Source organism: Lontra canadensis, unplaced genomic scaffold (assembly GCF_010015895.1).
Source record: "Lontra canadensis isolate GAN:19392208 unplaced genomic scaffold, GSC_riverotter_1.0 scaffold3, whole genome shotgun sequence".
Lineage (NCBI taxonomy): Eukaryota > Metazoa > Chordata > Mammalia > Carnivora > Mustelidae > Lontra > Lontra canadensis.
The window spans coordinates 5,180,766-5,196,354 of NW_022630997.1; the positions used below are offsets into that span (position 1 = coordinate 5,180,766).

At 34.0% G+C, this 15,589-nt stretch overlaps 1 protein-coding gene across 1 annotated transcript in view; it reads right to left on the minus strand.

Moving 5' to 3' along the window:
- ATRNL1 (attractin like 1) overlaps positions 1-15,589 on the minus strand; it is a 794,045-nt gene that overhangs the window by 730,572 nt on the left and 47,884 nt on the right. The window contains exons 6-7 of the mRNA XM_032878996.1: positions 7,647-7,821; positions 2,993-3,080 (exon numbers count right to left, since the gene is read on the minus strand). Coding sequence (XP_032734887.1) covers positions 2,993-3,080; positions 7,647-7,821 — 263 coding nt within the window. The remainder of the gene's footprint in view (positions 1-2,992; positions 3,081-7,646; positions 7,822-15,589) is intronic.

Consider the following 15,589-nt stretch of genomic DNA (forward strand, 5'->3'; position numbering starts at 1 on the left):
TAGTATATCCATAATAGAATATTATTTAGCCATAAAAATGAAATATCAATACATGCTACAACATGCTAGTCACAAACCATATGGTATATAATTTCATTTATATGAAATGTCCAGAACAGACGAATCTATAGAGATTCATGATTGCTTAAAGCTGGGAGGATGAGGAGGTTTAGAGTAATAAAGGGTACAAGTATCTCTGTGAGGTAATGAAATGTTCTAAAATTGATTATTCAACTCTGCGATTTTATGCAAATATGCAAAAGGTTGTTGCACAACTCTAAATAAATTAAAAACCATTCCAAATGCACACTATGGATGACTGAACTGTACGGTATATCAATTACATTTCAAAAGTTATTACCAAAAAAATGCAATAATCAAAACACTAAAACTAAAAACAAAAATTAAAAGGAAAAAAAGCATTTATATACACACAAACACATATACACTTGATCTTAGCCAAAAGGCCGAGAAGTGGTTCACAAACACATATACATAGAAAGGTTTTTATCTTTAAAACATGCATACACATAGAAAAAAAGAGTTTATGTTTATTCTTTACATCACTCTTGTATTTTCCCAATTTTCTTAAATTAGCACAGAAAATATGTAAGTTTTTATTTAATGGGTCTAGTCACAGGCTACAAAATACAAGAATCTTTGTTGATTCAAAATAAAATAGTTAAATATAGCCTATATTTTAATCATACTAAATTCATGAATTACACAAGGGTAAGTGAGTACAATGCAATCCCTATCAAAAACTCCATGACATTGGAGAAACAGAAAAATCTATCCTAAAATTCATACAGAATCTTAAATGATCCCAAGTAGGCAAAACAAACTTAAAAAACAAGATCAAAGCCGGAAGTCTCACACTTCCTCATTTCAACACTTACTACAAAAGTATAATAATCAAAATTGTGTCACGCTGGTACTGGTACACAGACACAGATCAAAAGAATAGCCCAGATAGGGGTTCCTGGGTGGCTCAGTTGGTAAAGCCTCTGCCTTCAGCCCAGGTTATGGTCTCAGGGTTCTGGGATAAAGCCCCGCCATCGGGCTCTCTGCTGTGGGGAGCCTGCTTCTCCCTCTCTCTGCCTGCCTCTCTGTCTACTTGTGATCCCTCTCTGTCAAATAAATAAATAAAATCTTTAAAAAAAAAAAAAAAAGAATAGCCCAGATATAAACCCTCACACATGATGAAATGATTTTCAACAAGGGCACCGAAACCATTCAATGAGGAAAGGACAGTCTTTTCAACAAATGGTGCTGGGAAAACAAAGTATCTACATGCAAAGAAATGAAAGTGAACACTTACCCTACACCATAAACAAAAAAATTAACTCAAAATGGATTAAAGAGCTAAATATAAAAACTAAAACTTTAAAACTCTTAAAAGAAAATATAGGGAAATAACATAACATTGTTATTCATAACACTGGATTTGGCAATGACTTCTTGGATATGACACCAAAAGCCCAGAGAACAAAATAAAAAAAAAAAATTACTGGACTATGCCAAAATTAAAAACTTATGTACATCAAAGAACGTATCAAGAGAGTAAAAAGACAGCCCACAGAATGGGAGAAAATATTTGCAAATCATGTATCTGATACAGGGCTAATATCCAGAATATATAAAGAACTCTTTCAACTCAACAACAAAGAAACAACCAACCTGATTTTAAAAATAGGCAAAAGACTTGAATACACGTTTCTTTAGAGGAGGCATACAAATAGCCAATAAGCACATGAAAAGATGCTCGACATTACCTATCATTGAAAAAATGCAAATCAAAACCAGAATAAGATACCATTTCATACAAGGGTGACTATTATAAAAAACAAACAAACAAACAAAAAATAACAAGTGTTGACAAGGATGTGGAGGGATTAGAATCCTGTGCACTGCTGGTGAAAATGTAAAATGGTGCAGCTGCTGTGGAAAACAATATGACAATTCCTCAAAAAAATCAAAAATAGAATTATGATATATTCCAGCAACTCCTCTTCTAGCTATCTATCCAAAAAATTTAAAGCAGGACTTAAATAGTTATATATCCATGTTCACAATAGCATCATTCACAAGAGTCAAAAATGTGAAAGCAACCCAAGGGTCTATCAATGAATGAACGGATAAATAAAATGTGACATGTCCAGACAATGGAATATTATTTAGGCTTAAAAAGGGAGGATATTCTAGCATATACTATATGGATGAATCTTAAGGGCATTATGCTAAGTGAAATAAGCCAGTCAAAAGACAAATACTGTATGATTCCACTTATATGAGGTTCCTGGAGTAGTCAAATTAGAGAGAGAGAAAGTAGAATGGTGGCTGCCGGCGGTTGGGGAAGAAAAAGGGGAGTTACTGTTTAATGGGTATATAGTGTCATTTTTGCAAGATGAAAAAAGGTCTGGAAATAATGGTGGTAACTGTTGTACAACAATTTGAATATCCTTAATGTCACTCAAACTACATTTAAAAATGGTTAAAACAGTAAATTTTATATTATGTGTACTTTACTACAATTTTTTAAAAGCCTAGGTGGCTCAGTGGATTACGTGACTGCCTTCAGCTCGGGCCATGATTCCAGGATCCTGGGATCAAGCCCCACAATGGGTTCCTGGCTCAGAGGGGAGTCTGCTTTTCCCTCTCCTTCTCCCCCTCCCCATGCTTGCTCTCTCACTCACTCTCTCTTTTCCAAATAAATAAATAAAATCTTTAAAAAAAAAGTGATTAACCTGACAACTAGGCATAAAGCCATGAACAAAAACTCAATCTTCATTTTTTCTCATGTTTAATGAAGAATTGTACTAAAATCTATTTTTTTACTAAAATACTATATGAGTTTGTGACATCTCAAGTTATTGTGATCTATGATCAATTCTCCTTAAGATTTGAGATAAAACTGAGATTTAGCATTTTTTTTCCTCAAAGGTAAACTCTTAAAAAAAATTGAATAGAATTTAAAAAGAACGATCCATACCTGATATAAAGCAAGAGAGTGTCCATATCTCTGGAGAGGACCCCTTGATAGACTTCCTACATTCCATATACTGCTTTCCAAATTATAACTAAGAGAAAAAAAAAAAAAAACAAAAAAAACAACCTTTATAAGCTAAGATTCATTTTTTTTAATTTGCATGTTTTCCTCACTTGTATTCAAGTATTCATTGAACTCAAAAATAATTATAACTAATAAACTCATAGTTTCATGTGCCACATTAGAAATTTTTAATAAAGACTCATTCAAGACATACCTACTCTAAATCAAAATTCAATCATTTAAACATGTAATATATATTAACTTGAGTCGGCTATTGATTACTGGAATTAATTTGTTCCATTACCCTTAACAATTTCAACCAACTGATTAGCCTAAATAATAAGTGAGTTATTCTGCATTTTTAAGTTTTTTTTAAAAGCCACCTTTTTCTTTTCAAAATAGATAAAACTCCCCATTTTCACAACAGCCATTTCCTTTATGTATTCATTTTTATTCTTTTATACAGACTAAGTTTAGCATTATGTAAATTAACTAAGTACGCATTTCCTATGCCAGATATAACACGTTCAAAGAACACTTTTTGAAATAAAATGAATCTAATAAGATATAAGCTTCTGTAAAAATAAAGTAATTATTGGATTACAGGATAAAAAAAGAAAATTAATATGTTCTAAAATATACATATGAAAACAGAAGTTCCAAACTATGAATCTCAAGTGCTGATCCGACAGAACTCCACCATCATACTCTACACTCGAAGTTCCTCAATTTGCCAAAACATAAAAAAGGGAAGCACCCAGCTAAGAATTGGCTAGAACACTGTTTAAGAAGCTCATTATCAATTATTTCCCCTCTTCTCTTTCTTCAACTCATCAAGAAAGGTAAGAGGGCTCCCTTCACCAAAAAAAAAAAAAAAAGAGAGAGAGAAAGAGAAAGGGTTACCAAAAATTCTTCAGTATCATGTTTAACTTATTTCCTACCATGGACTTATAAAATACATGTGTATGTCATAAATGAGGAAATATAATCAACCAGAACATAAACATTAACTTCCAGACTCGTACCTATAACTACCTACCATATCTGCACCCAACACACAGCTTTCTACCAAGTTACCATAAATTAGGGCCCAGCAAACTACTTCTGTAAAAGGCCAGACGATAAATATTTTAGGCTTTGTGTACCACATTGGTCTCATACATTCCTCTTCGGTTCTTTACTACAGCCCATTAAGAATGCAAAACCATTCTTAGCATCTAGGTCCTAGGCCCTTCCTTGGCAGTTGGCTGTTTCTGCTATCAATAAACTGTATTTGTGTTCCTGGTGCACTGGATCCCACAACATTCTAGCGGTTCTCCCATCTCCTTCCTATGTCGCCACTTTATGGATTTACTAGATAATTCCCATTGGCATAAAAACATGGTGTTATTTTTCCCCACTTATAAAAAAAAAAGGAAAATTTCTCTTGACCTTACTACTCCCCCTTCAAGCTATCACCCCATTTCTTTACTATGCCTATTCTTCCTTACCCCACCCTGCACCTCTCCACTCTCAACTAACTCCAAACAAGCTTTTAAAACGAGGTTCCAACAAAACCGTTTTTGTTAAAACCAGCTTCCTCCTGCTAAATCCCTGGGCCCTTCTCAGTCCTCATTTTCCTTGATTTGGTTAATCATTAGCATTTGATACTGCTAATCAATCCTTCCTCCTCATATACTCTCTTCCCTTGCCTTCAAAGATACCACACTTGGTTTTCCTACCTCACAGGCCACTCCTTTACAGCCTCCTCTGCTGTTTTCTCATCTTTTACCTTGACCTCCTAGTGATATGGTGCCTTGGGCTCAGTTCTTGGTTCTCTTCTCCACCTAGAATTCATCCCTTTGATGATATCATCCTAACTCAAGCCCCATTTCTATTCTTCTTACCAATCCCAGTATATTCTTCACAAAGTAGGCACAATGCAAGTCAAAGCATGCTCAAAGATTCCCATGACTCTCAAAAAACCTACAACATCCTACGTGATCTGTCTCTCTCCCCGACTATCCCAAGAATTTCATGCTTCCCTCTCATGTATTCCATGAAAGTCATGGGGCCTCCTTGTTGCTGCTTGAACTGTCCAAGTAGCTCCACATTAAGGCTTTTTTGTCTGGCTTTTTTCTCTGTCTCCAGATAACTGCACTGCCAATGCTTAATCTCTTTAAATCTGTTGTTATCACCTTTCCCATGATGCCTACCTTGACCACTACATTTATAACTCTCCTCTTTGCACTTTGTGATTTGCTTATCCTATCTATCTTGGTATCTATCTTTATATATATGCGCATATATATATATATATATATAATTTACATAAAATGTAAATTATTTATGATGGTAATTATGTTTTTCTAATTGCCTGTCTTTCCTCACTAACTCCATAAATATAGACACAATTAATATGTCCACTATGTATCCCAAATATCAAGCATACAGTTAATATTCAAAACCAAAACAAACAAAAAAAAGCAAACAAAACAGTTTGCTATGCCCATAAATACATGTTAATTCTCACTAATGTCAGCATATAGTGTAAGGGCCTGTTTAGCCAGAGCGATTCCATCTGGTTAAACAGTGATTTTGTTGTTTATGCAGTAAAACTTAAACTGACCCTGCCCCCCGACCAGGGGATTTACTTCAAAACAAGTCCAGGAAACCAGTGATCATGCTCTCTTTCTCTCTCTCTCTCTCTCTCAAGTAAATAAAATCTTTTTTAAAAATGCAAAAGATTTTTACAAATGTAACATCCATACCTCAATTAAATTCTATAGAAGAGAAATTGACTAATGACTGACATCACTTCTAAAAGCCAATAAATATTCTTACCTACCTACAACTGAATTACATTCAGAATAATAAAAACAAAAAATTCTCTAACTTGTAAACACAGCAACCAGGTTACTTTTAATCTGACACCTCGAGACTTACTACAAAATTAAATACTATAGGCAAAAGAAACAGGTTGCAGACAAAAAAAAAAGTTAAACTATCTGAGTCAAATGAGAAATATATAAGTTTAAGAGTATCAAATGATATTCACCACTTAATTTTAAATATGCTATTAAACTTGTACAGATCACAAATTTTTTTTAATTTTTTTTTTAAGATTTTTGTTTATTTATTTGACAGAGAGAGAGAGAGAGATCACAAGTAGGCAGAGAGAGAGGCAGAGAGAGAGGCAGAGAGAGAGGAAGGGAAGCAGGCTCCCTGCCTAGCAGAGAGCCCGATGTGGGGCTCGATCCCAGGACCTGAGCCGAAGGCAGAGGCTTTAACCCACTGAGCCCCAGGTGCCCCCAGAACACAAATTTTTAAGATTCCCATGTTTCCCTGACACTGTACTCCATCTTCACAACTCTACTTTGCAAAGACCACAGTTTAATTCAAAGTTTCATTTTATTTTCATAGACTTTTCATTATCATTAATCATAGTTAATTTCCTTCTCATTTCCACATTTAAATCGTATTTTTGCTTCAGGTTCTTTTTATACCTTTAACAACTTGTTTAATCCTACCAACTCTTCTTCAATTCTTTTTAGAATATATTATCCTTCATAGACTATGAGGTACAATTCTAATTCTTCACTTAAATATTTACCTATCACTCTTCCTTTTCTTCCTCACCAGAATTCATCTTAGACTTTAATTCCAGTGGTATTCAATCATAGCTTTAAAGCAATCTCCTCTTAAACACAGACATTTTTATATTCTCCAAAGTAACAAGGTTAGTATTTTCACTTGGTAGGGTTGCCAGATAAAATATAGGATGCTCAGTTAAATCTGAATTTCAGATAAGCAACCAACAAATTTTTAGTGTACCCATGCAATATTTGGAACAAAAGCAAAAATACATATTTTTAAAGTTATTTTGTATGGAGCCTACGTGCAACATATACAATTTTACAATGAAGACTAACAAAGTCAGTTCTGACTGGTTGATGCCCAGGTTGTACCAGTTATATTATTATATTGAAAACAATACTGATAATCAAATTACTCTTTCTAATTCCTCTTTTATTCTGTTAATAGATGGTTGATAAAATAAAACTGGCAGCTGAAAAAAAAGTCAGATAAAGCTGCCACCCATGTGATCTCTCATGTCATCCAATCATGCATAGGATAATCTCTATTGCACTAAAAGCAAATGAATGATTTATTTTATAATACTGGTGTTGTGTTCCCAAAAGCTTGTAAAATAAAAGCTCAGGTAAATTAAAACTTACGGAACAAACTGAAAGTATTTTTATATAAGCAAATACACTTCATTCTAAGAAAATGAAAGGTGACAGGATTTTTAATGTCTAATACAGGCACAGTCCCCTACTTCTTTGAAGTTAATATTTTCATACTAAGAATTTGAGGAAAGCAATCTCTAGAGAGGTAATAAAAATTTCTACAAAACAAACTTACATGCACAATGACAAAAATTAACTATGTACATACTGAGTTCATGTATTCTCAAATCAGTCCCATGTAGCAAGTAGTTACTACCACTGATATAACTGTTTATAAATTTGGACAGCAATAAAATAAGAAATTTAGTATAGCCTTATTACCAAAATAACCCAATAGATTATGAACATTTGAAAAAAAAACTTACTTCAGGACCATTTGAAAAGAACTGTAGTTAAAAGTATATCCACCAATCACCCACATAAATTTCCCATGTAAAACTGCTTTATGGGAAGCCCGACCTACAGAAGGACTGAAGGGTTTAACATTTGGCAAAATCCAGTAAGACTCAGTAGAAGGAACATTCAAAGAACAATCAGGACCTATTAAAAAAAAAAAAAATCAAACACAATGCATTAAACAAAGACCTTAGGTTATAGAAATAGAATATATGGATTAAGAAAATTTAAGAATTCAATGCTCATATTAATAAATGCAATATACATAAAATGATCTAAAATATAACTTATAGGAAAATTTCTAAGACCAAAAATAATGCCTACCGGGCAAAAAATTCATATACCCCATCAGACATAAATACCACAACCTGAAAAAAAATCAATTAAGTAATACGAAATATCCTATTTACTTTATTATGCTACTAGAATGCTACTGGAGTATTAGACTGCAAATCAATGCACACGAATCCTGGTTTGGTCACTGACAACAAATGTGACCTTGAGCAAGTCTGTTTGTCTCTCCCATCATCAATCTTTCATCTATAAAATAGAAATAACAATTGATCCCCTAAAGGTTATCATAATTTTTTAAAGGACAATGGACAGTGGAAATGAAAGCATTTATAAATTATAAACTATTAAACAAATATGAAACCAAAAATTATATTTTTCTTAGTATCATTATATTAAGAACAACCAAAATTGGTATTAGTAGAGAGGCTTATTATCCTCAAACAGAAAAAAATTATTATGCATAATAAAATAAAAAATATTAATAAGTGCAGGATAACTTAAATAACTTTAAGTTAAAAACACTGCCTTTACCTACCCATCATTCAAGTTACTCATGAGACTTGATTTCCTCCTCTGTAAAATATAGGAGACTAGCCTAGATCAGGTTTCTCAAACTTAACTAATTGAAGGAATGCTCTTAAAGGAAATATATATTTCACCAAACTTAAGGTTCATAAATTATTTTAATTCTAAGGAAACTAAAATGCACTGAAATAAAACTAAATATAAATTCCTTATGTTTGAAGTACTTTTATTAATATAAAACCAACAAAAATTTATAAATTGTATATAAACTTACAAAACCAGTAAAATTAATGTTTACTTAATATGATGGTAATAGTGTTTTGCTCAAAGTAAATCATTGGTCCCAAGTTGAAAATGATATTACTACAGTGCCTTTTTAACGTATTTTAGCATACCTATATTATCTTGACATTAATTCTCCCATCACTTTTCTTTCCTTTACCTTTAATAAATAGTTTAAATTCAGTAATATGCTATATTATCATTTGAACTGCCCTTGTCACAAAAGCATAAAACACCTAAGGAATATTCTTTTTAGCCTATAGTAAGTAACATCACTTGGTCTCAAATCCATAGCAAACAGAATGCTGACATTGCAACCAAGTGACATTTTTACTCAATTACGAGATCAATCACTTGGCTTAAATTTGTTAATACCAAAAAGTTTTAGATTATCTTGAATCACAAAATTTTAAAATATCCGACCAGACTCTGATGTGAGAGACATTAACCCATACAGTTTCCATTTGTTTATGTGTTCACTCACCCATGCACTCACTCATTCATCTTCAAAGTCCTTTTCAATGCTTGCATGCTATATTTTTCAGGTACAAACTAGGTAGCATTCTAGCTTATCTCTTTGATAACAGCATAATCCTTTAAATCAGATACAGAAAATATTACTGTTTCTGAGTGAGAAGACTACAAACTATTCCTTGGTAACTGAAGAAATTTAAAGAACATACTGCTGTCAAAAATATTTTTTAATTCCAATTCTAAATCACTTAGAATTCACTCAATTCAAGTTGGCAAACAACAACCCATGAGCAAACCTCAGCCCACTATCTGTTTTCGTAAACGAGATTTTATTAGAACACAGCGTGCTCGTTTAAGTGCGACCCATGACTGCTTCGGCGCGAGCACAGCTGAATACTGCAACACACACCGTGTGGCCGACAGACAAAACTCACAGAACAGTTCACCAGTCTCTGAGTAAACTGAAGAGAAACGAGATCATATGGACGTTATATGTAAGTAATATATTCATTGGTATGAATTTTTGTATTTTTTTTCTTAAAAAGGAAATGTAGATTTATTTTAAATCATGTAAGTCAGGAATAATAAAGCAAATAGGGTAAAATGTTAACAATAGGTGAATCTGGGGGTAAAGGGTGCTTGGAGAGTCTTTGTACTATTCTTATTCCTGCAATTTTTTCATAAATTTAAAATTTTCTAAGTAAAAACTTAAAAAAAGTCTACCACCTAAAGGCAGAGCTGGGAGCAGTCAAATAATACCTGGGTATTATTTGACAAAGAGCTTGACAGAGAATTAACAGCACGTAAAACTCCTGAGAGTCAGAACCATATTTAAAATGTAATATGTTTATGAAATCTGTGCTAAAGCAAAATATTTCACAGCAGGTTTGTGGTAGGCTATATAAAGCCCCCCGCCCCAAAGAAGTCTAGGTCCTAATCACTGGAACCTGTGAATGTTACTTTATCTGGCAAAAGGAACTTTGAAGATATGACTAAATTAGGAATCGAGCTCTGAATTTTATCCTGGATTATCCAGGCAGGCTCTGAATGTGATTACAAGTTTCCTTTAACAAGAGAGGGAGATGTGAATACAGAAGAAGAGAACAATATAACCACTGAAGTCAGCTGTAGTGTAAGCTTTGATAGTGGAGGAAGGGAAAACTAGGAACTGAAGCTCTAGAAGCAGGAAAGGTCAAGGATCTAGAAAAGATGTAGAGCCTCCAGGAGTGTGACCTTGCAAGCCCTAAGATTTTAGACCAGTGAAACTGACTTCACACTTCTTATCTCAGATAGTAAGAGATTAATAAATGTGTATTGTTTTAAGACATCAGGTTTATGGTAATTCATTATAGCAGTTATAAGAAACTAACACGTATAACTAAATTTATTACTTAATTTATTTAAATATTGTTATTTAATACAGAAAAACAAGATTCTAGGGGTTTTTTTAAATTTTACTCAGTAATCTAAAAAATCTGATTTCCTACACAAAATAGGAGTTAAAATTTTTCTTATCTTTGTTACTACCATATCTTACTTCCGGCAATTATTAGAAGAAATGTCTATAGTCAAACTCTATAGATTGTCTTTATTTCGTTCTAAATTAGGAAGTTTATAAATAGAATGAGATTTATGAATATGGCTTAAAAGTTTAAGGAAAACTAGATACCTTAATTTGTAGCATGCTGTGTTCTATAACTAAAATAATTAAAAACATCATTTTATAGGGTACCTGAGTGGCTCAGTGAGTTAAGCATCTGACTTTGGCTCAGGTCATGATATCAAGGTCCTAGGATCAAGTCCCACATCAGAGTTCCTGCTCAGCGGACAATCTTGTCACTCTCCCCTGCTCATTCTCTCTCAAATAAATAAATGAAATCCTTTTTTAAAAATGTAATTTTATAAACTGAACATTAATTTAAAACATAAATAACTACAAAGAATACACTATACACAAAGGCTTCACCATCCATTAAAAATCTAATATTGGTATCTACGTTTAAGGCCCTCAAAGACTCCCTTTTTAGTTTTTTTCAAGAGGGTGGGGAAGAGGCAGGGGGAGAGGAAGAGAGAATCTTAAGCAGGCTCCACTCTGCGCAGGGCTCAATCTCAGGTCCCTGAGATCATGACCTGAGCCAAATTCAAGAGTCTTGATGCTTAACTAACTGAGCCACCTAGGCACCCCAAGAATCCCTTTTTATAAAAATATATCCATGAGGGGCGCCTGGGTGGCTCAGTGAGTTAAAGCTTCTGCCTTCAGCTCAGGTCATGGTTCCAGGGTCCTGGGTTCGAGGCCTGCGTGGGACTCTCTGCTCAGTGGGGGAGTCTGCTTCCCTTCCTCTCTCTCTGCCTGCCTCTCTGCCTACTTGTGATCTCTGTCAAATAAATAAATAAAATCTTAAAAAAAAAAAAAAATATATATATATATATCCATGAAAGGTCCTCTATCTACCATTTCCTAATGTGGCCCCTTATGCAGCCCCTCTGCATTAACTCTCCCTGCACAACTTCTCTCTATCTCCTCAAGGTATGCAGAACTCAGCTGTCTTGAAAAGATGTAATAAACTAATTCACATTACAGTGGGGATTTCATAAAGATTTAATACGCTACATTTTCCACAGGTTGTGCATCATTTATAATCCACAGAGCATAAATGAATTTCTAATGCTATAACTTTGGAGATTAGTAAAGGCTGTTGAGAGATTTTTGAAGGGAAAATGCTATTCTACACACAATCATACAGAGTAGAATTACACTCTGATCTCTCCCAAATGTGTATCTCTAGTCCCATAATCCCTCTTGAATTCCAGGTTCAAAGACAGATGACCTATATGACATCTCCACCAGCTGGATGTCTAATAATAATCTCAAACTTAACATGTCCAAAACTAAAATCTTAACTCTTCCCTTTCAAATCTGCTCCCTCACTAGTGTTCACCATCTCAGTAAATGGCACTTCCGTTCACCTCACTGCTCAGGACAAAGACCATGGGGCTATTCCTGAGCTCTCTCTTTCACCCACATTCCATACCCAATCCATCAACAAATCCTGGACTGACATTCATTAGGTATGCAGGCATACAGCCTTTCTGACCATTAAAATATGGAAAGGTTTCAATTGAAGCAGATGCTGCCTCAAGCCCCTGGCCTACCCTCCCAGTTCCCCTGGCCCCTTCCTGAGATAATCCAACCCTCTCCAATCAACAACTAAAGGCATGATACCTGGCACTGCATGGCTCCTCCAGGATCTAGCTCCAGTCCTAAGGCCAGCATCCATTTTGACTGGCTGGTGTCTGAGTGTCTGTACCCTACTGATGATAAACATCTTTAAATTCTGTCATTTCTACTAGACACCAACTACCAATTCTTTCCTTTACAGCTACCATCCTAGTCCTAGCCACCTATTTGGAACTATTTGGAACAAAATAGTTTCCAAAAAGGAAACCAAAAACTGGTTTCCTTATTTCCATTCTGGTTCCCTTCTCATCACATTCTACTCTCCACAATGCAACCAGAGTGATTAAAAATATGAATTCACTCCTACTCAAAATCCTTCAGTGGTTTCCCATCACACTTCAAACAAAATGAAAAATTCCTAACATAGCCCAACACCTATGAGTGGTCTCAGTATATACTTACCAAATGAATGAATAAAAATAACCTTAGAGCTATAAAAGATCAAAAGTATGAGCTATGAAGTAAACCAAGATTTCCAACTTACTAGATATGAAACCTTGGACAAGTTACTTCTTCAAGCTCCTTTACAGTAATCCTAATCCTTTTTTTTTTTTTTTAGATTATTTATTTATTTATTTATTTATTTATTTATTTATTTATTTGACAGAGAGAAAGAGAGCCAGAAAGGGAATCCAAGCAGGGGGAGAGAGAGCGGGAGAAGCAGGCTTCCCGCTGAGTGGGGAGCCCCACGCGAGGCTCAATCCCAGGACCCTGGGATCATGACCTGAGCCAAAGGCAGATGCTTAACTTAAAGACTGAGCCACCCAGGTGTCCCAGTAATCCTATTCTTATTATTAAGTCAATCCCCTCATTTTATATATAAGAAAACTAAGTATACTTGAGGGAATCTATGTTAATAAAGCCTAGTGTCATTAGATATTACAAATTACAAATAGACATGTCAAAGAAAAAAGGAAAATTACAAGTAAAAAATCCTATAATCCCAAGGGGCACCTGGATGGCTAAGTTGGTTAGCAAACTGATCTTGATTTTGGCTCAGATCCTGATCTCAGGGTAGTGAGATCAGCCCTACATCAGGCTCCACACTGGGCAGGGAGTCTGCTTGAGATTCTCCCTCTGCCCTCCCCATATCCACCTCACTCACTCCCTCTCTCTCAAAAAAGTCCTATAATAGCAGGGAAATCAAATTGAGAAAAAAATTGCAAAGATAAAACCTAGAATAAAGAAAGAGCTGCAAAACGTTTAAAGTTCTTCCAAAGTAATTCTAGACCACTAAATTACATTCCAAAGTGTTGTATTTTGCACTGGAAAAACTGGACAAGTTTTTCTAAAGGAATCTATCTCTGACTTTATAATGGAAATCAATACAAAAAAATCTATTTATATAACACAAATGAAATTTATAAAATAACTTAGCTTCCATATAAAGAAAGATAAAAATTTAAAGTTTTCAGATGAGTGAAACAGCAATCCCCCAAAGGTCCAAAAATTATTAATAGATTTATATACAAATTTTCGATGTTATAGAAAACCTGTAATTGCTATGTACAAAGATACAGAAAGGAAAACCTGCCAGTAAAATTCGATCTCCCCCAAAAAGGAGATTAATTGTTCCTTAGTAATTAATAACTTAACAGCAGGCTTTGATTTCTAAAAACAAGAATTACTCTGAGTGGAGTTTCTCTGTATCATTTAAAGTAAGAAAAGAAACTAAAAAATTATGCAGTCATGTAAGGGATTTTCAGGGGAAAAATTAATCTTTCTCTAGAATTTTGGACTTCCTAATATAGTTTTAGCTCCTACTTTTAATTCATATTTAATATAAGTCATGATGAAAATTATTAAGGTGGTATAGACTTAAAGGGCCAAATTATATTTATTTTTTTTCAGTTCTCAATTAAAAATGCTAAATTAGTGCTAACTTTGTACCAAAGGCAGATTGTTAAGCTAAATTTCTATCAATACATCTATGTTGCAAATATCACTTTTAGTATTTTAAATAAAGCTAATAACAGAAGCATAAAATACATACACATATATACATGAACTCTAATAGTATAGAGGGCACTATAGTACAGAGTACCACTATACTCTGGTATAGTGTATCAGCTAGATTTCTTTGGTTATAAGGCAAAGAAACTATTTCAGCTACTTCAAGGAAAAAAATGGGAATTCAACTGGAGAAATTCAGAGAATTTCAAAATGAGGCTAAAAAATCAAGTTTAGAATAGGCAACTCTCTGGATTTATCATCCCATCACGACTACTTTAACTAAATTTAAGGCAATTTCCCAAAAGGAAGTTGGATTGCTAACAGAAAAGGAAAAAATATGCTGAGAAGAAAGATTTAAGAGAGGTGTATGTAACTTATTATAATCATTCCAGAAATAATTGTATGATTTAGTATGTATACTGAATCTGAAGTTCTCCAAATAAAAAGCAAAACAAGGTAACAAAAGTATAAGTCATCTTCCGACAGCACTGAAAAATCTGATATTGTTTCAGTATCCAAAGTATTCTAAACATTTTCTAGCCCCACTAAACCAATCTCCAAAGCCCAGGCATGAATTTTCGTGTATTGTGAATGTTCACAGCTGTTTTGACAGTATTTTAATTTTATAAAACAATGAGTTGTGTGAATGGTAATCATACTGCTCTGTTCCAGGAATATTTGGTTCTCTCAGTTTAGGTCAATGATGCAATTATAATATAGACAGGAACTGTCCTGTTGGCAAAGAAAAGTATTTTCCAACATATTATTTTGAGTTGTGGAAGGATTAAAACAAAGCTTTATGGACTTTGGTTCTGATTAGTTGAAAATGATTAATATAGAGTTAGCTAGGACTGAGAGCAGGATTTGTTTATTCTACTTCTCTAAGTCAGAGACATTAATACCAGAGCTTGTTTCAGCATCAGGTAAGCTTCTCTAAGGAGGGAAGTTACTCGTCTCACAAAATATCGCATGAATTGTATTGTGACTCAGAGCTCGGTCTGCTCCACTCTCTCTCTACACTTACTTTCCTGATGATCTGATTTCATGGCTTAAGTACCACCAATAGTTTCCAATTTAATATTTTTAAGACCCAAATTTATAGCTACAGTACAGACATCCTCCACTAAACCCCAACTATCTGTTCAA